This window comes from Vanellus vanellus (genome assembly GCF_965231255.1).
Source record: "Vanellus vanellus genome assembly, chromosome: 19".
NCBI lineage: Eukaryota > Metazoa > Chordata > Aves > Charadriiformes > Charadriidae > Vanellus > Vanellus vanellus.
This window is the reverse complement of record NC_138924.1, coordinates 1,212,503-1,238,105: the sequence shown is the minus strand read 5'-3', so window position 1 is coordinate 1,238,105 and position 25,603 is coordinate 1,212,503. Positions and strand designations below refer to the sequence as shown.

The 25,603-nt window shown below is 45.6% G+C and overlaps 1 protein-coding gene across 1 annotated transcript in view; it reads right to left on the bottom strand.

Annotated features, from left to right (window-relative positions):
• Positions 1-25,603, bottom strand: part of LOC309679753 (S-adenosyl-L-methionine-dependent tRNA 4-demethylwyosine synthase TYW1-like) — a gene marked incomplete at its 5' end in the record, with an annotated part of 124,535 nt that overhangs the window by 78,330 nt on the left and 20,602 nt on the right. The window contains 2 exons of the mRNA XM_082493140.1: positions 10,120-10,238; positions 12,906-12,958. Coding sequence (XP_082349266.1) covers positions 10,120-10,238; positions 12,906-12,958 — 172 coding nt within the window. The remainder of the gene's footprint in view (positions 1-10,119; positions 10,239-12,905; positions 12,959-25,603) is intronic.

The following is a 25,603-nucleotide window of genomic DNA, read 5'->3' as shown; positions in this document are numbered from 1 at the left end:
GCCCCTTGGCCCAAACTTCATCCACTTCAAGAGCAAAGATTCAAACGTTGCTCTCAAACAAGAAGCTGTGGCTTCTCTCTGAAGTGTCAAATCCAACCTCTTCCACACCTGGAATCGCTAATAAAATAAAGGGGTTCTGGTCTGTGTGGTTTTGAGTGAGACTTTCTTTTTTTTTTTTTCTGTGTGTTATTTTGGGAAGGGAAGGAATATACTGTGCACAATGAACTGCTTGAGTAGCTGGAGAGGCCGATGATGCTGGGGGTCGCAGAGCTGGCAGGGGAACGGGGAGGTGACGGTGACATTCCCTCTGTGCCGGGGACTGTGAAACAATCTCATCAGCCACAAGACGTTGCTTTTTTTCCTCCCCTATTAGAAGAAAAACTGCTTTTTGCCAAATTAGCTGCTTTGTAGACATGACCTGGTATGTTTATTAAACAGTTAGAATGTGTAAAAATTCAAGGACTGTTAGACACTAAAAATTAATAGCTGTCCAGCGTGCATGAAGAGCTTATTGATTTTCTGCCAACTTGCCCTGTTAAATATACAGGGTACAAGTTATGTAGTTAAACATGTAAGAGTTTTATAAATGCTTTTTATAGTTGGCATTCAGAAAACTTTCCATGTTGGCAGACAAAAAAAAAAAAAGGGGGAAATTCCAAAAGCAAAGCTGCTTTAGCTTAAAGGATCTTTGAGACGGTAGTTTGAGAGCAACGTTTGAATCTTTGCTCTTGAAGTGGATGAAGTTTGGGCCAAGGGGCTGTTTTTATTGTCGCTGTGTCTAGAACTAGTGGTTTTAGCACTGTCGAGGTGTGGAACTGCAGGTCCTTCTCACTTGGAGATGGCAGCGGGAGTCTTTTGATTGGCTTCAGTAAGCGCTGGACCAGTCACTTCCATCTGAGAAAGTGCCTCCTGCTGTCTTCTCTCCTCTAGTTAAATGCTGAGCATCATGTCCTAAAGCCAAATACAGCAGGTAACCTCTGTTGTCTCCCTGCCTGACTACCAGAGAGAGTGGTAGAGGAAACGGAGATCAGCCGGTCAGAAAGCAGGGTTTCAGGAGTTGTATTGCTTGATCTCGTTTTCCTGTCCACAGCACCCCACCACCAACACGCACAAAGCATGACAGGGAGCTCCCAGTTCGCTCCCGCTGGCCCCTGGCTAACAGGGCTGCCTCCAATCCAGCCTTATTCACGTTCTCATCAGACCCGTGATCTACCAGTGGTATTTGCCAGCACTACCGACGTGTCCCTGGCAGTCAGACCTCTGCAAAGGTGTCTTCTTCACCGGGGCAGTGCGTCCCTCTCCCCTCGCCGGTCACTTTTGTATTATTTTAATAAATCAGCTTTTGCTTGATACTCTCTTATTAAATGGTTGCTCTCCTCCACAAGCAACGCTTATTATTATGAAGTCTTTCGAGAAACTTTGAGGGAAAACGCAGCACAGGTATAAAGCATCATTTGCTCCAGCGATGGTGATACCTGGCGGGGAACACGAAGGTGAGGAAAGGCTGGTGGCAGAGATCACGAAAGGAGAGAACGCATGGCTCCCAGGGAGGGACAGGAAGGAAAAAGCAGAACAAGACCAAGAAAGTTCAAGAAAGCAAACTTCAGTGAACCCTGAGAACTAACAGGGGAGACCCCAGAGGAGACAAGTTTAAGGGCAAAGGAGTTCAGAACTGGCAGGTTTTTTTAAACCCTGTTAAGGCAGAAGTACAAACTACGGCAATAAAAAAAAGCAAGCTAGGAAGAGCAACAAGAAACCTATCTGGCAGAGTCAGAGGTTCTTCTGCAACCTCACAATCATCCAACTGAAAATAAAAAAGAAAGAGCACAAGAACGCAGGGTCATAATCAGAAAGGTCAAGGCAAAAAAAAATCAGATACAACTAGCAAAGGACATACAAAAGGGGTAACAAGAAAGACTTTCCCTATAATGATGTGAGGAGTAGGAGGAAGACCAAGGAAAATGCTTGTCCAATATGTGAGCAAACAGTGTTTAATGTTTCTCTGTGAGGACAAGAAACCTGTTTGCACCTTTTCTTCTACTTTCTCCCAGCGTCAAAGGAAATACCCCAGACTGGACTAGGAAGAGGACAGGTTAGAGATACTTAATCTAAGTGAAATGCTTTCACTGGGATGGTTAAACTCACCCTAGAGCACATTCGATGAATCGGCTGATGGGATCAGTCGCTAGCAATAAGCTGAAAGTTTGCGAGGAGCGGGTAAAAGTGATTTAAAACACACCAGAAAAGTGCAAATGCAATGGCCACTGTAGCAGGAGCCAAAGATTTCTCTAACAGCCCCTCCTAACTTCCAGTTCCTCAGGACATACTGGATTAATTGTTTGTGAGCTCCAGAACAGCCAACATGAACCTGCTGAGAACATTTCATGCCAAGACCACCACTAGTCCTTGTAGGCAAAGGGAAAGAAGAGGAGGTTGACCTTTTGAAACCACCTTACCCAATATTTTCATAATCTGCCCAAAGAAACGCTCTGTAAGTAGCACTCTTTTGTAAGAGAGCATAAATCAGGGTGGAAAACTTGAATCCTTTAGTTACCGCTGGTTCAGTACGACACTAGATCTAACCCAAAAGGCATCTGCGGGGTCGGTCTGGTCCTATTCAGCAGCTCCCTAGAGTTGAGTGATGGCTCAGGACCACCGCATCCGAGTGGAACCAGCCTGGCTGGAGATGCAAACTCAGGGGAGGACAACATGCAAGTAAGATCACCACGTTGATGGTATCGCATAGTCATAACTTGCATTTGGCTGCAAAATGCCTTGTGGTGGGGATAAAGGAAAGACTTCAAGTCAAAGTAAAAACTCGAGGTCTCTCAGATTTACTTTCTACAAATTGGATGACACTCACTTTAAAAAGACAGACAAGTTTGATAAGAACAACAATTGATAAAAATCCCTCTCTGGATTGCTGTCTGAGGAAGAGGAACACAAAGTTTCTTCTATAGAAATTTCCTGTTAAATAACAGACAATTATTTCTCATGTTGCTCCGAGCAATCTTTTGTTAGCTGTAGGAATGAGAAAAATAATGGTTTATTATGAATATTCAAGAATAGAAAAAAGCTTTTCAATAGGCATGGAATTATTCCTAAATGTCGATAAATTTAAATGATTATAGAGAAGAAGAAATTGGGGAAGTAAGGCTGAAGTCAAGAGTTTGAATATCTGAACATCCAAAGAAAACTCTCATTTTTAAAATGACAAAATATTCAGTATTTTCAAAAGAAAATTTGGACTTTTCTCATGTTTTAAAACCAAATTAAATAAAAAGACTTCTCAGAAAGAGGTGAAAAAGCCCAAAATGAATTGATGCATTTTAGATTAAACAAAATAAATCAACCCACAACTCCTGCATAAGTTCAGCCCTCTCCTTGTGAGATTACTCAGTCACATCACAACACCTGGCAGCAACTCAGGATAGTACCAGTAGTGATGACTTCAGACCAGATTGGTTTTGCCAGTTCCTCTGAACTGAGAGAAGACTGAACTTCAGAAGACCTTAGAAGAATCCACTCCTGGTACTGGCACTGGTGAGGCCCCACCTCAAGTACTGTGTTTAGTTTTGGGCCCTTCACTACAAGAAGGACATTGAGGCGCTGGAGCGTGTCCAGAGAAGGGCAATAGAGCTGTGAGGGGTCTGGAGGACACGTCTGATGAGGAGCGGCTGAGGGACCTGGGGGTGTTGAGGCTGGAGAAAAGGAGGCTGAGGGGAGAGCTTCTCACTCTACAGCTCCCTGAAAGGAGGGGGTAACAGGGGGGGGTCAGTCTCTTCTCCCAGGTAAGAAGTGATAGGACAAGAGGAAACGACCTCAAAGTTTAGATTGGATATTAGGAAGAATTTCTTCACCAAAAGGGTTATCAAACATCGGAACAGGCTGCCCAGGGCAGTGGTGGTGCCACCATCCCTGGAGGTATTTAAGAGACAGGCAGACATGGTGCTGAGGGCCGTGATTCAGTGGTGGACTCAGCAGTGTTAGGTTTACAGCAGGACTTGATGGTCTTAAAGGTCTTTTGAAACCTAAACAAGTCTATGATTCTTTTCTAACTCACATTTCTAAGATTTTAGGGATGGAAGATGCCCCATGCTGAAAAACTAAATCCCAACTCTGACAGACTCGTTTGGTTTTTTTGTTTGGTTGGTTGGTTTTGTTTGGTTGGTTGGTTGTTTTTTAAGAGAAGCACAGTGCCTAGAAAGGCAGGCAACGCTGAGCACCTCCCAGAAGTCTGCTCTCTGCTTCTATCAACGTATTTCATTCCTTCCCAGCAGAACCACGCTCCGCATAATTGTTTAAAGACTATTTCAAAACTAACCTGAAAGTCAAGATGTACAAGTTCTCTTTTAAGGCCCATAATCACTCCATCACATTACTGGTGACTGTAACCGGGTACCAAGTCACCAACCACCTGCAATAACTATCAAGACGCATGGGAGCATTTCAGAGCCAACAATCTGCTTTGATTATTATTATTATATTCACTACCAATGCTACAAATATGTAAACTAAGAATGTAAGCTATAAAAGCCTTCAACAAGACAACACACACTGCTATAAAATGAAAAGCACAGATTTCAATCCCAGTTGCTGGCAGGGTACTTTTTCTTCCTACTATAACCCTTTTGAATAACAAGAACGAAAACACTGCCCACTGCACAGTGAGCTGGGAATCCTCACACAGCAGATGCAATTTTGGGGCCAAAGTGCATTTACAGTGACCTTACCCCCAACGCTTCTGTGCCCGATTTAGCAAAACAGTGTCTAATCAACACCAAGACCACCCTGAGCAGTGCAGTATTCAGCAACTGATGGAACCCCATCCTGCACATGTATCAAGTGCCAACAGCACTGCCAGCACCTGCGCAAAGCACCAACGCTCCTGCGAGCTGGCGCACATGCACCTGGACACCAGGGTCTGCTCCCAGTGGACCACATTAACATTTCCTCCTATGAGGACAGGCTGAGAGAGTTGGGGGGGTTCAGCCTGGAGAAGAGAAGGCTCCAGGGAGACCTTAGAGCAGCTTTGCAGTATCTGAAGGGGCTAAAGGAGAGCTGGAGAGGGACTTTTTACAAGGGCATGGAGCGATAGGATGAGGAGGAATGGCTTCAAACTGGAAGAGGGGAGATTTAGATGAGATATTAGGAAGAATTTTTTCCCTGTGAGGGTGGTGAGCCCCCAGCGCAGGTTGCCCCGAGAAGCTGTGGCTGCCCCATCTCTGGAGGTGTTCAAGGCCAGGTTGGACGGGGCTTGGAGCAACCTGGGCTGGTGGGAGGTGTCCCTGCCCAGGGCAGGGGGGTGGAACTGGATGATCTTTAAGGTCCCTTCCAACCTAAACAGTTCTGTGATTTTATGAAATGCCTCAGGTCATTACAGTGTTGGCAGAGGAACACATAAAGGCACCAAAACTTTTCCCCCCACCATTGACCGGGCCATGAACTAGCCATATTCTATGACATCCTGTCCCCCGCCCCATTTATATGGGTACTCCTGGAAGACAGACAGGCCCAAAGGACAACAAACCAGTGAAGAATCAAATCTGAAGAAAACAATGAACCTCGGGTCACAATATAGTAATTCTGTAAATAAAGAATAACCAAATTGAAACACCGGAAGAAGAGAGTATATTACCTTAGCAGAAGGACAGCAGTCTGGAGGTGCAGAGAGACCCTCTGAGCTTTCAGGCTCAGATTTTAAGTCTTACAAACCTGCATTCGTCAAGTCCTTCGATATCATAATATTTCACATTTCCCTGAATAATTTAGCCTCTGGAGTGAAGTTACTTAATGAGAAGAAGCCTTTGTTTTAATCTATGTTTTCAGTTTCTTCTTAATATTTTAAAGACCTTACTAAGTACCTCTCCTACAGCAGATTATTAATCGCTTCATCTTGCAGGGCTTATTCCGACCACTGGCTTCTGGCCACACGCTTACTTAGATTGTCTGAACACAACTTCAGCTGTTGTCTACTTTACAAGTTAAAGCTGAAAGCTTCAACTACAGGTATAAACATCACATAGTTACAGAACAAATATGAACCAATTTCTTTACGGGATATTTCACCCTGTCCAGTTTGCCTCCTCCTCAGATGCAAAAATAATAAACCCCATTAATTTCAATCTTATTTAGCTGTTCTATCTCTCCGCAATAATTGATTGGGCTTTAGACACTCTGCCAGAAAACATAATTAAATCAGGTCTGCCTGGTGATCGTGCTGCAATACACAGTGTCAGAAAGCCTCGGTCCCCACACTTGCTCTAATTGATTAAAAGATTTGGACACTTGCACATTTCCATTTAGACAATTAAGCTAAGAGAGACCCTACAAACATTGCTCTTAGCTGGCCTTGCTGTAAGGGGTAGCGAGAGACTATTTTTGCAGAGAAAATTATAACTTCGGGATGTTGCAGTGATTAAGGTGTTCCTTTCCCCCCGCCCTCCCTTGCTGCTTTTGATGCTACAGCCTCAGGAGTCGGACACAGCACGATCGCTGCCTTGCGGGGGGAACACCATACGAACGACCCGTTTGCTTTTCCTGCCCTCCACTCTGCTCTCATGGGACCCCACCTGGAATACTGGGGTCCAGCTCTGGATCCCCCAACATAAGAAGGACATGGACCTGTTGGAGCGGGGCCAGAGGAGGGCACAAAGATGCTGGGAGGGCTGGAGCCCCTCTGCTGGGAGGACAGGCTGGGAGAGTTGGGGGGGTTCAGCCTGGAGAAGAGAAGGCTCCAGGGAGACCTTAGAGCAGCTTTCCAGTACCTAAAGAGGGCCTACAGGAGAGCTGGGGAGGGACTTTTTACAAGGGCATGTAGCGATAGGACAAAGGGGAATGGCTTCAAACTGGAAGAGGGGAGATTTAGATGAGATATGAGGAAGAAATTCTCTCCTGTGAGGGTGGTGAGCCCCTGGCACAGGTTGCCCTGAGAAGCTGTGGCTGCCCCATCCCTGGAGGTGTTCAAGGCCGGGTTGGACGGGGCTTGGAGCAACTTGGGCTGGTGGGAGGTGTCCCCTGCCCAGGGCAAGGGGTTGGATGATTTTTAAGGGCCCTTCCAACCCAAACCATTCTGTAATTTGAAAGAAGCTGCCCTGTTATAAACCTGCATCACCAATCTCTCAGCCAGCTCTCCGATCGGGAGAGGCAGGGAAGCACAAGCCAGCGGTCACACCAGCCAGGGGGCACTGGCAGACTCGGTATCTGCCAGGGACATACCACTTCCCAGGACAAGGAGGAGAAGGTTGGTTTGCAGTGCAGAGTCAAGCTACATCTACGAAAAACCCTAACTTTGAGTGTCTTTGGATGTTGGTTCCACCCCTGATTCCTGGTTCAGGGCCAAAATGCGTCAGTCACGACCAGCCAGCTACGATGACATCCAATTCCCAGGGAAAGTGGCTGAACTACAGCATTTCTTGCCAAAGTGAGGAATGGAAAACAAACAGGCTCCTTGGCCTTTTCCTCAGCAATCCTGGGAGAGCTGCAGCGGTTATGCAGTTGGAAACACCAGCAGATTCTACAAATGTCAAAATCCTGTAAGAAGAGATCAAGAAAAAGAAGAATCGCAGCTGTCTTATCTGCAACTTAGTGTGCAGAGCTGCACAACAAGACCAACAAGGCATAAAACCTGTATTAAAAACATCCTGCCAACAGCAGATCAAAACTATCACTTCATACGTCTCCAACAGCGCAGATGGTAACTGCTAATAAGAAGGTAACAGGCACCGGTCGCTGGGTTGGATAAGCATGTGAGTCTACGTTTAGTCTCAGATGACTAAGTATCTGCAAGGCATGGTAGGTTTAAAATAAAGAAAATATTATATATAGATAGCGCTGGCTGCAGGGTTTGTGAACTGTGCTGACACGCAGCTGGTAGGGAGGAGAATGGGTATGGAAATCTCCTCTTCCTACACCAAATTAACCTGACCTGGCACAGCTCAGCCACACAACGGCTGTAGCAGCCCAAGCACAGGTCTGAAAAAGCAACCAAGGCAGAGACAGCTTCGAGTTCTGCTTTACATCAAGCTTAAGGTGTACATAACGTGAGCCTTGGGATGAGTCTCAAACTAAGCCTTAAGTCTTCCAACTCAGCAGAGGTTTGAGAAGAGAGACAGCTGCAGTCTGTATGGAAACGTCCAACAACTGCAACCCATTTCAGGCCCAGAAGGTAAATAGATGGGAACTTTTTTCAGCACAGTCCCCTGAAAAGCTGTTTCCTTGCATTCAGGCTGTTACCATAACTAAAATAAGCATTCTAGCATTCGTTATCATTAGGGCTACCGTTTCCAGGATTCTTCTTAAAAGTGACAGCTACAGGACGACGAGTTCAAGGCACATGGAAGGTATCACACACGGCAATTTATCCCAATTACCACACTTTTCAATTTACACTTCTTGGACTTCCCTGATTCAGTCCCACACTCCCAACGCAGACGGCTGCTGCTGCTGAGATATACCGAGTTGGGTCATTTTGAAGGGGAGCAGTTAAATGGTCCGCAGTGCCACACGAGGAATGAAATCTCTCATTCTGGCGATGTTATTGCCTTCTATTTGGTGTTTATGTACCTTCTGTGTAGGGACAGAGGGGTAATACGCATGGCAATCTTCTTCCTACCAGTACGGTCACCACTGCAGAATTAAACACGCCATTGCTAGCTAATATATCGGAAAAAAGGAATGAGCAGTAGCAGTAGCAGTACATTTTTCTCCCCAGTCATTAGATTGCTCTAAAAAAAAGCAGCAAGATTTGCACGTTAAACGTGCTATTTGCTGTGTCCTTTCAAGTCAGGATATGATAAAAGCCCACCAAGAGCACCAATTAACATTTTGGTATAGACTCCCAAATGGAAACTTAATGGGATGACCAGCGCCTGACACTTACACTTAACACTAACACAGGAGACAACTTCAAAGTGCCTTCAAAATTCCAGCAGTCCTTTTTGCACTGATGCTATCATTTAAATATTCTCATGAATTATTTGCATTATTAAAACTTGAAGACTACGAAAGACAGAAAGCGGTACTCAGGGGAATCTGGTTGCTTTTTTGCATGGAAATACTGGGATGTTAGACACCCAGGAGGGAGGGATGGAACGGGTGTTATTGGCACCCAGCCCCTGGGGTAGGCAGAAATACCAAAGGAAGCGCAGCCCCCGTGGTTTGAATTAGCTAGCAAGGTAGAAGACAAAAGAGCTCAAAGAATAACCTCCACGTCCTCCCACTCAGTACGCTTTCGCGTCACTGCTTTTATTTCTGCTGAGCCTCTCAGTCTCTCTCACCGATCCCATCCTGCACTCCCCCAGCCCAGCAAAAACCTCCCTCGGAAACCCAGGCGTTTCAGTGAGTAAGCAGTGCTAGAGCAGCTCGCAGTTCAGATCCAGGCAAAACTCATTTCCTTTAGAGAATTAACAACAGAGTAATTCCTCTGAGAAAAGGGGTCACTTCACCGCCTAAAACGGAAAGTCATTTATTAGCTACTGTTTTAGGAAGGCAACAGTTACTAAGTCATCGCTTTATACTCATTGAGAATGCAATTGAATTGGTAGGGGTAAAGCTACTTTAAATAAGAAAAATGGTCCAATTTTAAAACAAAGATACTCACAGCACTCAGCACCCCGGTGGCTTTGCACAACATGAGCCAGACCATATTCACCAGAACACCAGGAGCCATGGAGCATCCCAGGCATTCATCTCCAGAGGGAACCAAGCCTCCACCGAACGCTGGGCGCAGGTGGCAGTAGAAATTGCAGGGTGGTAGATGGAGAGGTGTCTGTCTCCTGCCTCCCCAATCCCTCCTTCCACCTAGTCTGAACTTGCTGGTGCCTGTGACCTGGCTGCACAGGACACAGCTCTAGGGGAGGTGGCGCTACGGAGCCCTCAGATCCTCTTCAGCCCCTAAGAGCCCACCCCGCTCACCTCCCACCATCCCTGACCCACAGGCTCCGCAGCTCTCAGAAGGGGGTGAGCACAGGGAGGAGGGGGAGCAACGCTGCTGCCTTCCAAACCTTTACTCCAAGTGCCAAGTGAAAAGGGCACGAAGTACCACTGCTTTAGGTTTGAGGAACAGGACAGCGCGGAACAGAGCCCCCATGTCAAAGTAAAACTGTATCAATATTTTACCTCCAGCAAAAGACACATTTGTTCGCGCAAGCCAGGCTCGGCGTGGCCTCCATGCAGCGGTGGCTCTCAATCCCGTAAAACGTGTGTTTGTAGCAGCCTCCTCGGCCTCGAAGCATGGACTAGCAGAGAGAGACGCACACAAATACAAAAAAAAAAAAAAAAAACCACGTTAAAAACACAGCATCTCTAACTAAACTGAGTGCAAAGGTTTGAAATCTGCTCCCTGGGCATACTGGCGCTTTTCAGTCACTAGTGACTTCGGCATTCAAAGTCACCTGTGACAGATATCGCGAGTGAGGTCACGGCTGCGGAGCGCATCTGAATAACGACAGACACAGAAAGAAATCCCTAGCACGCAGCTCAGTATACAGCCTGTTTACCCACGCCCTTACAGAAACAAGGCATTTCTGATGGCAACTTTACAACTGAGAGCGACTTTACCATGATCAATAACTTCTCACTTGCAACACCACAGCATAACAATGTGCTTTCCTGAAGCTTTTAACTGAATCCGCCAACAAAAGCAAGTGGGTGAAGCCACTTAGGCTGCAAGAAATATTACTGTAAAAGCCCGCTAAAGAGTAACAAGGATCAATTTCAAGGCTGCGCTACTGAACACTCAATTCTTCTCATTTGTCTAGTCAAGTATTTCTTCTAGCACCAAATTAAATAAATACCCTGACCTTACAAACCCTCATTCGCTCCAGCCAGCGGCTCCGGCAGGACGCCGCGCTCCCCTTCACAGCAGAACCGCAGCAGCCTTCCCACCGGGATTTATCTTCTATGCAGCGTGCAAGTGGCTCGGAGCAGAGATTGCCTTTCATTATCTCAGTTAAATAATAACAAATGAGAAAGAATCTTTACTACTCTCAAGAGAAGACTTGAAATATGACATAGTAACTTTTAATCTACCTTCCTCTACCAGAGGAGTCCTGGTGATCCAAGAGAAAGTCTCCACCGAGCGGCAGGGAAAGTACATACAGGTAACCCCTAACATAGGCACAGCCTTAGGAGATTAAACAAAATGGAAAATGCTGTTTATTCTACCCATCCCTCAAACAACAGAGATTTCGGGAGATTCACAAATTCCGGGAGAGCAAGTTATATTTTGCATTTCATAAGACAGGCAAATCAACAGCTTTTTCCCCAAATTCGCAGGTTTTATGCTCTTTTCCAGAGTATGACAGAACACAATCATTTTAATCTAAGATATCGCTATGAAAGTCTACTTAATACTAATCCTTCCAGCCCCGCTCCTGCTTTCCGCTGATACAAATCTCAAACAAGCCCCCTGAAGATATTCACATATTGGCGTGAATCTGAGTCAAAGCCACTGCCTTGTAACCAATTTCAGCTCAATTTATTAGAACGCTTTACGTTCAATTCCTGCTTAAGCTAAAAATAGTATGGTCCTATCTAAGCACACAGAGCTGCTATTTATTTTGTGAAATGGCTTTACAGTGCTGCATTAAATTCCGGTTCTTTAACAAAAATAGGTTCTCCGGTTTTCTCTCTCAGTCACAGCACTGAAGTTTGACAAGTTTTTCTTTAAACATTTTATAGTCTTCTCTGATGCTAAAAGCAACAGAAGAGAGAAATATTTGTCTGAGTAAACAGCAGAAGCATCGGTGGGATCAGTACGTCTCAAATATTCATGGCAATACAGTGGTGGGCTCTTTAAACTGTTCACAAGAACAAGTCTTTTGATGAGACAGTTCATTGATACCAGGCAGCTCAATAAGAAAACCTCGCTGCAGCCACCCGCTTTGGCGATTGCCATTCAAAGAGCTCTTTTCAAAAAATAAACGAAGTTAATCATGCAGCAAAAGAGAGCTGCGAGACCAAGGAACCGATCCCTGCCGCAGCGCAAGACTTAGAGATGTGCTGGCATCTTAAGGAGGTGATGCTTCCCATAGCTTATCACCCTGTGAATGCCGAAGGCTTTAGCATGGTACTCCCCAAATGTATAACATTATAGATCAGCTTTCAACTTCTGAGCTTCTCCAGGACCTGCAAGGACAGCTGAAACAATAAACATACTGAAGAGGCCGGAGTTTGCTCTACAGGGCTCTGTGCCTCCCCATGGGGAACACTTTGAAGTCTGCAAACAAACTACTTGAAGCTCCTGGTTTAGATTTAGCTACCGGTTTAAAATTTAGCCTTAAACCACCCAACTGTAGGGCCTGGAGGATGATTTCTCCATTTTAGATGTATACATACACAACTATATACATATACACACACTCCCAGGGGTAATTTTTAATAAGTCCTAGCATTAACAAGTGCCAGTTACCTTGCTATCTAAATCTTATTTGACAAAAGGGAGCCCGTGGAGGAGCACCGAGTGTCACAAACCAGCTCTATCAGTCACAGAACAACAGGTTTAATCGCCCTTGTGTGCCCATCCGAGCGGAATGACGGACCACGTTATCTTTGTTTCAGAAGACCTCACAGCGGTGACGCAACCTTCCCACTTTTCTCTGCGGTGTTCTGCTCCTGCCATGCATTTCAGTAGGCAGGAGATATTTTAGCAGAGAGCAGAACAACAGGGGGAAAAAAAAAGAAAAAACACACACAGAAAATGATGTTCCCAGCTCTTTGCCACGGTCGCGTTCTCACTCCTCACAGTGGGATTTTAATAGTTTGAAATGCAAAACTACCTCTTGGAAGACAAAATTTGGTTTTGTGCAAGTAATATCACTATTTTAAAGGTTATTTCATCAGGAAATTGTAATACTTAAGTAAGTCTCTAGCTTTTTTTTTTATTTAAGAGCAAAAGATCATACCTTTGTCCACCGACAGAGCTTCACCCCAGAATGGCTTCCAATCAGCCTGTAACCTGAAAACAAGAAATAAATCAATAATAAATAAGTAAATCAAAGCATCAGTTACACTAATTGATACACAAAGCTTACCAATTGGCACACAAACTTATTCTGCATCACCCTCTCAATGCCGCTCTGCCCTGTTGGCCCAAAGGTGACACTACCAACAAGACATCAGTGCCCACCCACAGCACTCTCCATTTCATAGAATCAGGGAATGGTTTGGGTTGGAAGGGACCTTGAAGGTCATCCAGTGCCACCCCCCTGCCCTGGGCAGGGACACCTCCCACCAGCCCAGGTTGCTCCAAGCCCCGTCCAACCCGGCCTTGAACACCTCCAGGGATGGGGCAGCCACAGCTTCTCGGGGGCAACCTGCACCAGGGGCTCACCACTGGAGTCACACACATCACAAAGGCCATGGCCACCCAAGGGACTTTGGCCAACTTGAACACATTTCTCTTAGTGGAAGATTTATTTCTATTCCTAAGTCTTGTTCAACTCAACAGGGGGTGGCCACAAGGCTTTTCCATGTAACAGGATGGCAGATCAGCAGGTCTACCCAGCAATGTGGGACATCTGCAGTGACCCCAAGGGACAGCAGGACAGGGAACCAGAAGCATCTCCCTGGCCCTAAGCAGTCACCCCAGGACTAACGCTTCCCCAGGACCAAGGAGAAACATTCCCACTGCTCCTCAGCAGGTCTGACCAAGCCTGGAGAACGATATCTGACTTGTGGTGCAGTTGTGAGAGTGGAGGCAGAGAACCTAAACGCAGGGCTCAGCTTGAACCTAAATTCACAGGCTCACCAGTTTCACCAATTCTACCTCCACTAGCTGTGGTAGAGCAACAGTGAGGGAGCTGCTCCTCCATGCACAGAGGAAAGCAGATTTCACATCACTTCCCTGTTCCCCAGCCACAATCAACACAATTTCATTTAAATTTATTGGTCCAGGAGGATTAATTCCACAACGTTCGTTAAGCACTAAGTACTATTATTACTCAAACTGCTTGAGTTGGGTTATTTTCCTCTTTGAAAAAAGTGCTTAGAGACCAATATGTCTGAAGGATTAAAAGTCACTTCAAAATCAGCATAAAAATAAGAGGGATTTGAGAAGCCTCACTGTGTCATTCACACAGTAGCGTTTATACGTCAATGGCCCAGTTGTCTCCAAACCCAGCAGGTCTCAACTAGCCGCTTTAGGCTGATGTTTATATTAACAATTTGCAAGGGAAATCAAATTTTAGGTATCAAGTCTCCTTCCTGCCAACCAGCATGAACTTAACAAGAAAAAAAGCCCTCTGTTCAGCAGAAGAACTGGTCTTCACCTCCTACAACAAAAGGTGGCACAACCACCCTGTCCTGCTCGTTTGTCACCATGAGTCTCTTGCACAGCAAGATCCCAGCGGAGTGCCACTACGCCCTGAAGTCCCCTCCACCTCGAGGGACACTGAGCCAGCCAGGAACTACAGCGACAGCAGCTGCCACAGCAGCTGCACCAGCTAAAAAAAAAAAAAAAAAAAAAAAGAATAAATCAAACCTTGTTAAGACACACATGGCTAACAAGGAATCAGACAGCACCTAGAACACCCTGCCCTCGTTACACTGCCACTTAAACCCAGCAGAGACCTGCCCCGTCTCCTCTTTCTTCTTGACCTGATGTTTGTTCCTGCCTCCTCCCACTGGCTCCAACCCTGCCAGGGGGTTAGGACATATGCAATTTTAGCCTGATCGTTCCTTGAGATGACTCTCCAGGAAACTGTAGGAACACTTGGACCAGCACAGGGGAGGTGGCCAGCAGGAGCAAGAAGTGGGGACCCCCTGTTAGATGGCAAAGGGGCCAATTGCCAGATTAAATGAGACTTTGGTGACTTCAATGTCAGGTTGCTCCCATGTCTTGAGCTCCCTTTCCCCCTCCAGCTCAGTGGGATTGGACAATATTTCAACCTTTTCCTCCCTAAATGAATAACCCCGAGCCCCATGTGCATTTTCAGGGTTAAGCCAATATAGCAAGAACAAACTTCTGTAAACCAAAAAAGCCTTTGTATTCCACATAGCCCATCGTCCAGTCCTTTCCTGGAGAAGGGCATCACTGTAACCCTGATGAGCATTTCTGACACGGAACTGATAGTCTCCAAAGCCATGTGCGATATCAGGAACACTTATCTCGGACTGGATGAGACCCACAAGACCTTGTGGCAACTTCTGACTGATGCTCCTCAGAGGCACAGCCAAGAACACACAACTGCATTTGGCTGCACCACATCATCTCCTCCCGCCCTGGCTCTGTCCTGCCTGTTCCTTCCCCATTTCCTCGCAAACAGGCTTGTCCAGCAAGGTCTAATCTCAACTGAAACCTCCCTGCACTGCTAGAATTTGGATCCTTAGAGGATTTCTTGACAAGCATGGAAAAGGATGATACATTCCTCCTCCTTTTAATACAGCTGTCCAAGCCAGACTCTTTGCTGATGTCAACCAGCACAACCCAAGCCATATTTTTCCCCGTTTTTCAGAATCCAGCAACAGCATCCATGCAAGATTATTCTCTCACAGATCACTCGTAAGTAGAAGTAACATGGCTGCTTCGAAATGGGTTTTCGATTAAAATTAAATTGGAAATAGGACATGCTTGTCCAGATCTGCTGCCGAGTTGTTGGAAGGAAGAGAGGAAGCAGCTAAACTGCACAAGGTGCCAAGCTCCGCAGCCCAAAGCTGCGGCATTTTCTCTTAAGTTACTTAAATCAACTTCCACCATGTGGAGCGCCCACAACTTCCTATAAAGGCCAAGAAAATTGTACACGTTCAACATCAAAACAGCGTCTTACAAACTTCAGCCAGCTTTAACGATGAGAAGGGGTTTACTCATCTCGTTTGCCGCTGCCAGGAGTCACAGCTATGGTTACAAGAAGAAACAGCATATACTTGCAGAACTTCTTAAAAGCTCTGTACGAAGCTGTTGAACCCGGGTCTTTGCCGTGTAGGTAGCTCTAGTAGGAAGCGTCGTTACCGTGCTAAGCCAGCACAGTGCACACAGGCTGTGCCATGCTTTTTCACACTTAGAAGTTAGATAGAATATCGGTCACCAAGGCCAAACACTCTTTACACATCTACTCTAGGTGAGCAGAGTCCTTCCACCTCCGTAAAACCTGTTTCTTCAGGTACTTGCTTTACGGCTGGCTCCTAACACGAGCAGCAAACCAGTTCAGGCTAAAAGAAAGCACAAAGGGTTAATCAAGAACCAAGCAGCACCGAGTCTGAAACCAAACGTGGGAGAAAATGTGTTCAAGAACCAGTCTGAGGGTCTTCTCAGTTCTGTTTCTACATCACAGCTTCTGCTGAACAACCCGACTGAAAGCTTGGGCTACCTCATCCCTTCCGTCAGCTCTGCCACAACGTCACCGCGGCCCTGCCAAGGCAAACGGTGGTTGAATCAGATCTCACCGATGGCCCAGAAATCTACACCTACGTACGCCAGGACTCACTGCAAACACATTCACTTCTTTGCTCATAAGATATTACTTGTGAGCAATAACTCTAAGTGAATATTTGGATACACTATGTTCCAAACAATCCAGTGTGTTGTCTTGGTGGGACTCTGCTCACAGTCCCTATGTATCTTCAGATACTAAGGCTGAACAAAACCAAACCATTTATTATTTCTCCAGCCTAATATTCAAAGAATTCCTTAAATAATAAGCAGGCTCAAAGTAATCAGCTCAACTCCTGACTAAGGGCACAAGAACATCTAATCTGAAGTCTGTGTATTAGCTGATCCCGCTCTAGATGATAAATTTTGCATGACCTAGAAGCTTGCCAAACTTCACTGAAATAGTTTTGGTTTTGTTTTTTTTTTTTTTTTACTATAATAAGAAATGAATTAGACTTTTATACAAACTTTGGGGTGAATAGCAATAACACTACGCTGATAAAGATTTGGTCATTGCTCACCCTGACAATCCAACTGGAGTTTGATGGACCACAGACTTTTAACCAAAGAGATGGCCAACGCCACAGATGGCGACAGCCCCATTGTGTGAGGCGAAACTGGTCTGTGACCATTTAAAACCACAGTGCATTTCAATTCTAAATAATAGTTTCAGAAGTCCATTCTCTGAAATTCAAAGAATTCATTGAGGGAGCCTACTGAGCGCTCAGTCCCTGAAACAGGACACTGCAATCTACACACCTATGTCATGTTCCGGGACAGCAAGGTATTCTGGTTGTGCTTTCGCCCGTGCCATACACATAACTAGCCTTTCCAAGCTCCTGAACGTGGATGAATTATGTGCATGTTATTTTAATTTTGAAAGCAGAACAGATATAGTTAAGACAAACCAAATTTCTACAACTGTCCACATCAGAAGCAGTATCACTGTCTCCATGCAGTCTGAAAAAAAATGCTTCTGTATGAGAGAGCCCTTCTGAACAGCCTTCAAAGACTGCTGATTGGCCCAACAGGGCAAATCAGAATCATAGAATCATCTAGGTTGGAAGGGACCTTGAAAATCATCAAGAGCACTCAACCCAACACTGCCAAACCTACCACTAAACCACGTCCCTCAGTACCACTTCTGCCCAGCTTTTAAATACCTCCACGGGTGGCAACTCCACCACTGCCCTGGGCAGCCTGTTCCAATGTTTGATAACCTTTCGGTGAAGAAATTTTTCCTAATATCCAGTCTAAACCTGCCCTGGCATAACTTGAGGCCCTTTCCTCTTCTCCCAAGTACCAAGCTATAGGACAAAAGACCAACCCCCCACCTCGCTATACCCTCCTTTCAGGGAGCTGTAGGGAGCGAGGTCTTCCCTCGGCCTCCTTTTCTCCAGCCTCAACACCCCCAGCTCCCTCAGCTGCTCCTCACAGGACTTGTGCTCCAGACCCCTCACCAGCTCCGTTGCCCTTCTCTGGACACGCTCCAGCACCTCAATGTCTGTCTTATCATGAGAGGCCCAAAACTGAACACAGTACTTGAGGCGGGGCCTCACCAGTGCCCAGTACAGGGGGACGATCACTGCCCTCGTCCTGCTGGCCACACTGTTCCTGACAGGCAAGGATGCTGTTGGCCTTCTTGGCCACCTGGGCACACTGCTGGCTCACGTTCAGCCAGCTGTCCACTAACACACCCAGGTCCAATGAGTAGAAGAAAACCCAAAGACACCTTCCACAGATCACTACACCGAAGGCTTGCTTCCTCAGAAATCTTTGAAAGCAAAAAGCAAAAGATTTAATTATGAAAGAATGAAATATATCAGTGGTTGAAAAATCCCCAAAAGGTACAAGAAAAGGACTTTGCCATCCTTCTCTAAGAGTGCAGTCATCGTAAGCTTGGTAAAAGCCAATCTGATGTCACATTGTGCTTCACAAGCTTGAGTGACTCTCACAGACAGTTTTTCCTCTGAGAAGAGTAACATACAGCTAGCAAAGCAGTCTGGTTCTATCAAGCAACCTCCATAAATAAAAGCCCTCTGTTTTGAAGCAATGATTATCTGTTAAAGCTGAAATTCAGTGCAGAGAGGGGAACATCATACAAGGAGAATGTTTACGGGGGGAAGAAAGTTTCCCATTTCCTGCTGTTTTGCAAGAGTGCGATTTAAAAGGGCTGGAGCTGAAGGTCAGCGACACAGCAGTAATCCATCACCACCATTTTAAGGACCATTTTGAAAGCTGTAACACAGTTGCTTCACCCCTAGAAGCCACCGCCCAGAAGATTGTTCTGACTAAAGCTAGAAAATTAATAAGAAAGAAAACCTAAGAAATGTCATCGGTGAAAGGAACCTATTCAAATTATATCAGCATTTTACACAAATATAGAAAGAAGTGGAGTCTGGGCAGTGGGATTTTTCAGACTACCCAAGAACCATGGCAGAAATCTCCAGGTTCATTCCTAGCACTGCTCAATCATCAAGAAACCCTTGCCAAGCCCCATCAAGATACACTCTTTTAGGTCTTCTCGTTTTCTGAAAAAGAAGAAAGTGCTCTTCAGAAATATAAAAGGCTTGAGATTTGTGGAAGGGCTTGCTTGCATGAACTCAAACAGGACTGTACCTCCCATGCAAAAATGCTGTAGTTCCAAAGAGGATGGAAATCTTGGTCTTTCAGTGGAGCTGCTAAAATGCTGCTTCAGATCCTCCTCATCATACGCAAAACAAAGAACATCTTGAACATTTTTAACACATGGTAAAAGCCTACTAAGGTTAGTGAAAGAAACGCAGCTGCTTCGGCAGGCAAACCGAGCCCAACCTAGTATCAAGAAAATGAGACTGGCAAAGTTCAAGGGTGGGAATTCCAGTAGCTATAATAAATTCCAGCCTCAACAGCGGATCATAGAAGAGCTAAAGTATTCTTAAAAATCTGTCTTCTCACTTAAACCCAGATGTCCACGTTAATCCAAGAGCACCTTTTCCTTTGCAGCACAGAAATGCCTGGGCAGTAGGAATATAAAACCTCCAATACTCAAATGCATTATTTCTTGTCAAACTATGCCTTTGACAAGAACAGCCACAGAGACCGCTGATATTTTCACCTACATCAACTAGTACTGAAGAAAAACCAAAAGAGCAACCTTCTGAAGCTGGCACCTTTGACAAAGGGCAACATGGTAAGCCAGACCATTTGCTGAGGTGTTGTAAAATGTTTGCCATGAACAAGTTGTGTTGGTAACCTCCACTAGTAGCACTGACAGCAAAGCGTGTCTTATACAAGTGAGGCCATGGGCATCAACAACGTGGCAGCCCATCCCATGTTAATCCATCCCCCGCCAAATCAGCTGCAAGGTCTTGAGACGTCCTCTCACCCAAGGCAAGCTAGAGAAAAGATGTCCATCCCTCAGCGCAAATAAATTCACTAAGTTCTACGTTGGCTTTGCCATCCCAAGAAAACAGCTGCTCCCCTGCTCCCAAAAAGGGATTTGGGGGACTTGGCAGTCCAACATCCATCACCATCCACCAGAACAATCTTAGAAAGCAGAACTAACCAGCCATCTCCAGAAGTCATCTTCCAACTGCTCTCAGACACTGCATCGAAGATAAAGCCCCTGCAATATAAGAGCCCCTCAAACATTCTGAATAGCAAAAGGGTCCCTATGCCTCTGTCTGGGAGGTTGGGAAGACACAAGCTGCACTGCCAACTAGAGTACGTGCAATTCACACTCAGGCTGTAAAGCAGGCAGAAAAAACCCCACAGAAAACATGATGGGATTCTTCAACAGGCCGTCTCACGGAAGAACCAGTTTCTCCCCAAACACATGCCCTGCACTGCCTCCGCTCCCCTGCAAGGGCCCGAGCAACAGCTCCATCCTCACCACTCTTCACAGTCACCTACTCTCCCACAGAGGACCTTTGGGTCCCTCCAGTGCCTTCAGCCTCATAGCTCCAGCTCCCCTCACATCTTCTACCTACTGTGGCTGGCACCATGGCTGGGTAGGAGACAGCAGATGCACACGAGGTCAACTCATCCTCGCCAACAGAGGTCAACTCATCCTCGCCAACAGAGGTCAACTCATCCTCGCCAACAGAGGTCAACTCATCCTCGCCAACAGAGGTCAACTCATCCTCGCCAACAGAGGTCAACTCATCCTCGCCAACAGAGGTCAACTCATCCTCGCCAACAGAGGTCAACTCATCCTCGCCAACAGAGGTCAACTCATCCAGTGAGGAGGACAAGAGCCTCAGCTTCTATTCTTTATTCATAGGAAAATTCTCAAGAAATCTGCAGGAACTTAACTTCTTTAAGAATTCTACATCAGTGTCAACTTTGGCTCAGAAGTTTCTAGGAGAAGAAGGCAGCCAGCCTACACAACTCTTCAAGTACCCAGAACAAATACATAAAGAGTAAGAGACAGAACTACAAGTTTCTATAAACAAGATTTTTGTTTGTGTTTTATAGAATCTCTCTTTTTCAGTCATTCCAGGCACATTTTTTTCCTCCACATTTCCATTTGTATGAACTGCCCCTGTGCTTGTGGAGAGTGTCATGTTATAAAGGACAGACAGCAAATTTTATCCTTGCCTGAATATATCTTGTATTTTCTTGCAGCTTAATAGATTTCATTTCAAAGACCAATAATGCTCAAAGCCTTTCCAAAACCTAAAAAAGGCCCCCAAAACATGGATGTACTTCAAATATAAATGCATTTATGCTTATTTTCCTCTATTATACATGCGGTAATTCCACCAGCTCCAGTAACTACATGTGAGGGAGGAATTAGGCCTGCAAAACCAAGCTTTCACCATTGACTCTGCTCCTGATAAGCTGCTACATCTGCACCAGCAAATTAGTATTGCAGTCAGCTCACCACCAGTTCTTGGCAGCTTCCACGCTGTAGGACTTCAGCATCTTCTGCTTCCTGGATTCTTCCCCCTTAACCGTGTATTCACTGTTTATTGACACAGACATTTTCTAAGGAACTGCAAGAAAGTTTCGTAGGCTTAACTTTGCCTGGTTTCAGTCATTGTGCTTACTAAGAATAACTTGCTGTTTTGCAAACTAATTTTTAATCTTCCCATGGCCAATATTTGAATTCTGTGGTACATTTCAGGGACTGCACCAGCGTTACTAATCCCTGACCCAGCTGCGAGCTGCTAGTGCCACCTGGAGTTTAACAGCTACACACATAAAGCACACCAAATCCCAAAGACACGTGCAAACACCAACCCCTGCGCAACGTTTTTGCACAGTGGATCTCATTTCCAAAGTCCAGACACTCAAAAACCTCAGCACAGTGAGCCAAGCTGAGATGGGCAGCAGAGCTCAGAGCTGCAGGCACCAGAAAGCTCAGTCCGTGAATGGACAGCAAAAGCCACCAAGTCATTTTAAAAACCTCATCTCAAACACGATTGGTAAGCACTTGAAAAGCCCACTCTTTGGTATTTTTCTAAAGTCAACCTCTTCATTGCCCACGCACACTGAAAAACAAAGCGTATCTTTATACTTTGACTTCATGGTTCGTATGAAAACAAGCAGTTACTGAAGCTGTCCATACTATTTCTGGTACAAGCTGTCTCCTAACACCACTTGCTTTCAGACACAAGTGAAACAGAGGTATCCTGGACCCCGTGGTGCTAAATTGCAGGTTCACTTAACCAACACAGACTGGACAGGAGCAAAACTGTACCTGTGGTAGCAGAAACACAACAGAAAAATTTATACAGTATCAGTGGGGTCTGTCTTTGGGTATTATTAATCCATTCTCATTGCACTGCCTACCACAAAAAGCACAGTTGTATTTAGTAGTGCTACAGTAGAAGAGAACAAAACAAAGAGCATGTTGGAAATGTACAGTATGAGCAGCTTAGGAAATAATAGAATGGTTTATGTTGGAAGGGACCTTGAAGATCGTCCAGTCCCACCCCCCTGCCCTGGGCAGGGACACCTCCCACCAGCCCAGGTTGCTCCAAGCCCCATCCAACCTGGCCTTGAACACCTCCAGGGATGGGGCAGCCACAGCTTCTCGAGGCAACCTGCGCCAGGGGCTCACCGCCCGCACAGCCAAGAAATTCTTCCTAATATATCATCTGAATCTCCCCTCTGTCAGTTTGAAGCCATTCCCCCTCATCCTACCACTACATGCCCTTGTAAAAAATCCCTCTCCAGCCTTCTTGCAGGCCCCCTTCAGATACTGGAAGGCCGCTACAAGGTCTCCCTGGAGCCTTCTCCAGGATGAACCCCCCCAACTCTCCCAACCTGTCCTCCCAGCAGAGGGGCTCCAGCCCTCAGGTAATATTCATGGCTTCCTCTGGCCCCACTCCAACAGGTCCATGTTCTTCTCATGTTGAGGGTTCCAGAGAGAGATGCAATATCCGAGGTGGGGTCTCACAAGAATGTAGTAGAGGGGCAGAATCCCTCTACTCAAATCCAGGTCCTTGGAATCTCTTAAGTAAACAATCAACTCTTCAGGGTTTTAATAGTTTGGTTTTGATCTGTTTTATTCCTGTTTAAGAGAAGGACATCAAAGATGACCTGAAGCATTGCTAAATACAACTGTAACTTGATAGGAATGATGAAACCAGCTGTCAGTGCGCAACATCGTGTTTGACCTCCAAATATTTCTAGAAGTCAGCTGCAGTAAAACCATCATTCCCCCAACTACCAGCCTTTGCTTTTGTACACGGCATGACAATTTGTTTGGCTTTCAGGCTGACCATCACTATCAATAAAACATTTGGCAAACCAAAGAGCAGTTAAGACTAGCAACGGTTAACAACCCAAACCGAGCACAGGTCTTTGCGCCATTGCTGTACTGACTTTATAGCAGCAGGAAAATGTAAAAAGATAGTCAATATTTTGTACCTGTAAAATAAGCACAGCTGATACAGTGGGCACAGAAGGAACTCCCGTGGATTCACACTGGGTTTTTTAAGTCACCTTTCCTATTAGAACAGCAGCTTGAGACTCCTAAAAGCTAAAGAAGGATTTAAATGTGTTTCCTCAAAAATCAGAGCTCTGGAAAGGCAAGCTTCACCATGTACAAAATCCCACTGGTACCCAAAAAACCTTCCAGCCCATCAGGGATTGTTTCAAGAACCTACAAGCAACTGCAGAAACCAAATGAGAACACATTAGGCTGTATCTAGTAATCACCACAGGAAACATTAATACGAGAAGTTTGCTTCTATTTTCAGTTTATTTCATGACATCTTACCTAAAGAGATACTAAAGCATTAACTCAGCAAAATGGTACCGCTGCAAATACAACACAGCCAAATACTTCAGCTGTCAGCCTCTCTCTCTCTCCAGCTATATTTGTTACTTGGAGGCACTAAATAGTTGGCGCTGTATTTCTATTTTATGCAAGACTGAACACTGAAAGGGAATCAGCGTTTTCCCACAACACAAGATTGGCTATGACTTTAAAAAGCAGCTATTACAGAGCATCTTTTATAAAGGTGTTTGCAACTAGGCAACTACAAGGGCTTACACCTATACAACCCAACAGAGCAGGCTATATTCTGCTGAAATTCTACCCCAGTGCTGAAATAAAACCAGTGTTTAAGCAACATTCAGTTTACCCACAGGAAGGTAAATTTGTCTGAAGGTGAATCAAAATAAAGAATTAGCATTACAACAGTCTGAAGAGATGCTGTTCAAACGCAAACTTCTGCTATGCAACCACAATTTAAAGAACAGGTTTTTCCTGAATCACTAGTAGGTTCCCCCCACCCCCACCCCTTTCTCTTGGGCTAATTATGCCCTCAGGGATAATCCTGAAAAGACACTGAACCTACAGCCAAAGCAACCAGTTGATGCTAAATAAGTTAGATTATCTTTTGACTACATTGCACTTGTTATTTTGGGGGGAATGGTGCTGAGGGAAGGAGGGAGTGGTTTTATTTTGATAGCCACGTAAGCCTGTCTTGGTGTGTTATTTGCAGGAAAAAAAAGTGTTATATGACATGTGAAAAAAGAAAGGCAGCTTCTCTTCTTCACTGTTGAGTGACCATTAAAGAATTACATGAGTAGCAGAGGAAAGGGGGGGAGGATTGTGCCAGTCGGAGGCAGCTGTAACTGTAAGGATATAGACACGATGGTTTTAAGTCTTTGAAACTACAGATTTAAGTAAGTAGATCCTGCTAGCTGATCCAACGTTGGCACTACCCTGAATGTTGAAGGAAGGGAGAAATACATACCTACTTATCTGGATAATGAATTCCTGTCCCCAGAACATCACAAGGAAATCAGAGTTCTCTGGGGAGCTTGCCTTTGTGTCAAAAAAAAAAAAAAAATAAACCAAAACAACACAACACAGTAGGAAGGTGACCTTCCCTCCAGCACGGTCTGCATTTTTCAAATGACCACTTTTTGTATACCATTAGGAAAGCACCGTTTCATTCATCCCCCAAGCCAACAAAGACTGGGGTGGAAAGCTAAGCACTGTGATACACTCCTGCAGCCACCCCGGCTCAACGTGGAGCCAGCGCAGAGCCCTGCCCCACAGAACAGCCAGGGCAGCATGCCGAAAGCCATCCACCACCACCCCTCTCCGAAGTCAGTACCACAGGCTGTCTCCACTGCCCAACTAGGGTTCCTGTGTCCCAAAGCAGCTCCTGAGATGCTGAGGGAATTACTGCACCCATTTGTGGAGTCAGTGGCCCCTCTAACCTCTCAAAACAGGGGACTTGCAGCAGACAAGCAGGGTCACCTCCCCGCTGGCCGGACACCTCTCCAGTAGCCTGTTCCCCCAGCCCTGCTAGCCAAGTCCACCTCTCTTCCAAACATCCTTGCAGGCCAACAGGACAATTAGACTTCCAGATCAAACATAGATAGTAGTAACTAAATAAATTACTAAGTAAAAAGGCTGTAACAGTGCTCCAGCTGCTCTGCAGCACGCTGCAGTGTAACTGCCAACACATTACAGCCTTCAGAATTGAAGCTGAAAAGATGTATTGAACCAGTCCCCTACAATCCCTCCACTGGTCCCAGCCAGCAGCACCACCACTATGGGCATGAAGAGGAGTCAAAGCCACTGCCACTCCTTGCTAAGCCTTTGCTTTATTCCTCCACACTGCATATTTAAAGAATGGCTCTTTATTTTATAGCTGCGCTAAGGTTAATGCAAAAACTTAACAACCGCACACGTCAGACACCTGATGGGAAGAATACACCACCCGTCACCTACAAGAGCTCAGAGGTCCTGGGGAGAAAAAGCGTCGGGATCCCCCAGCT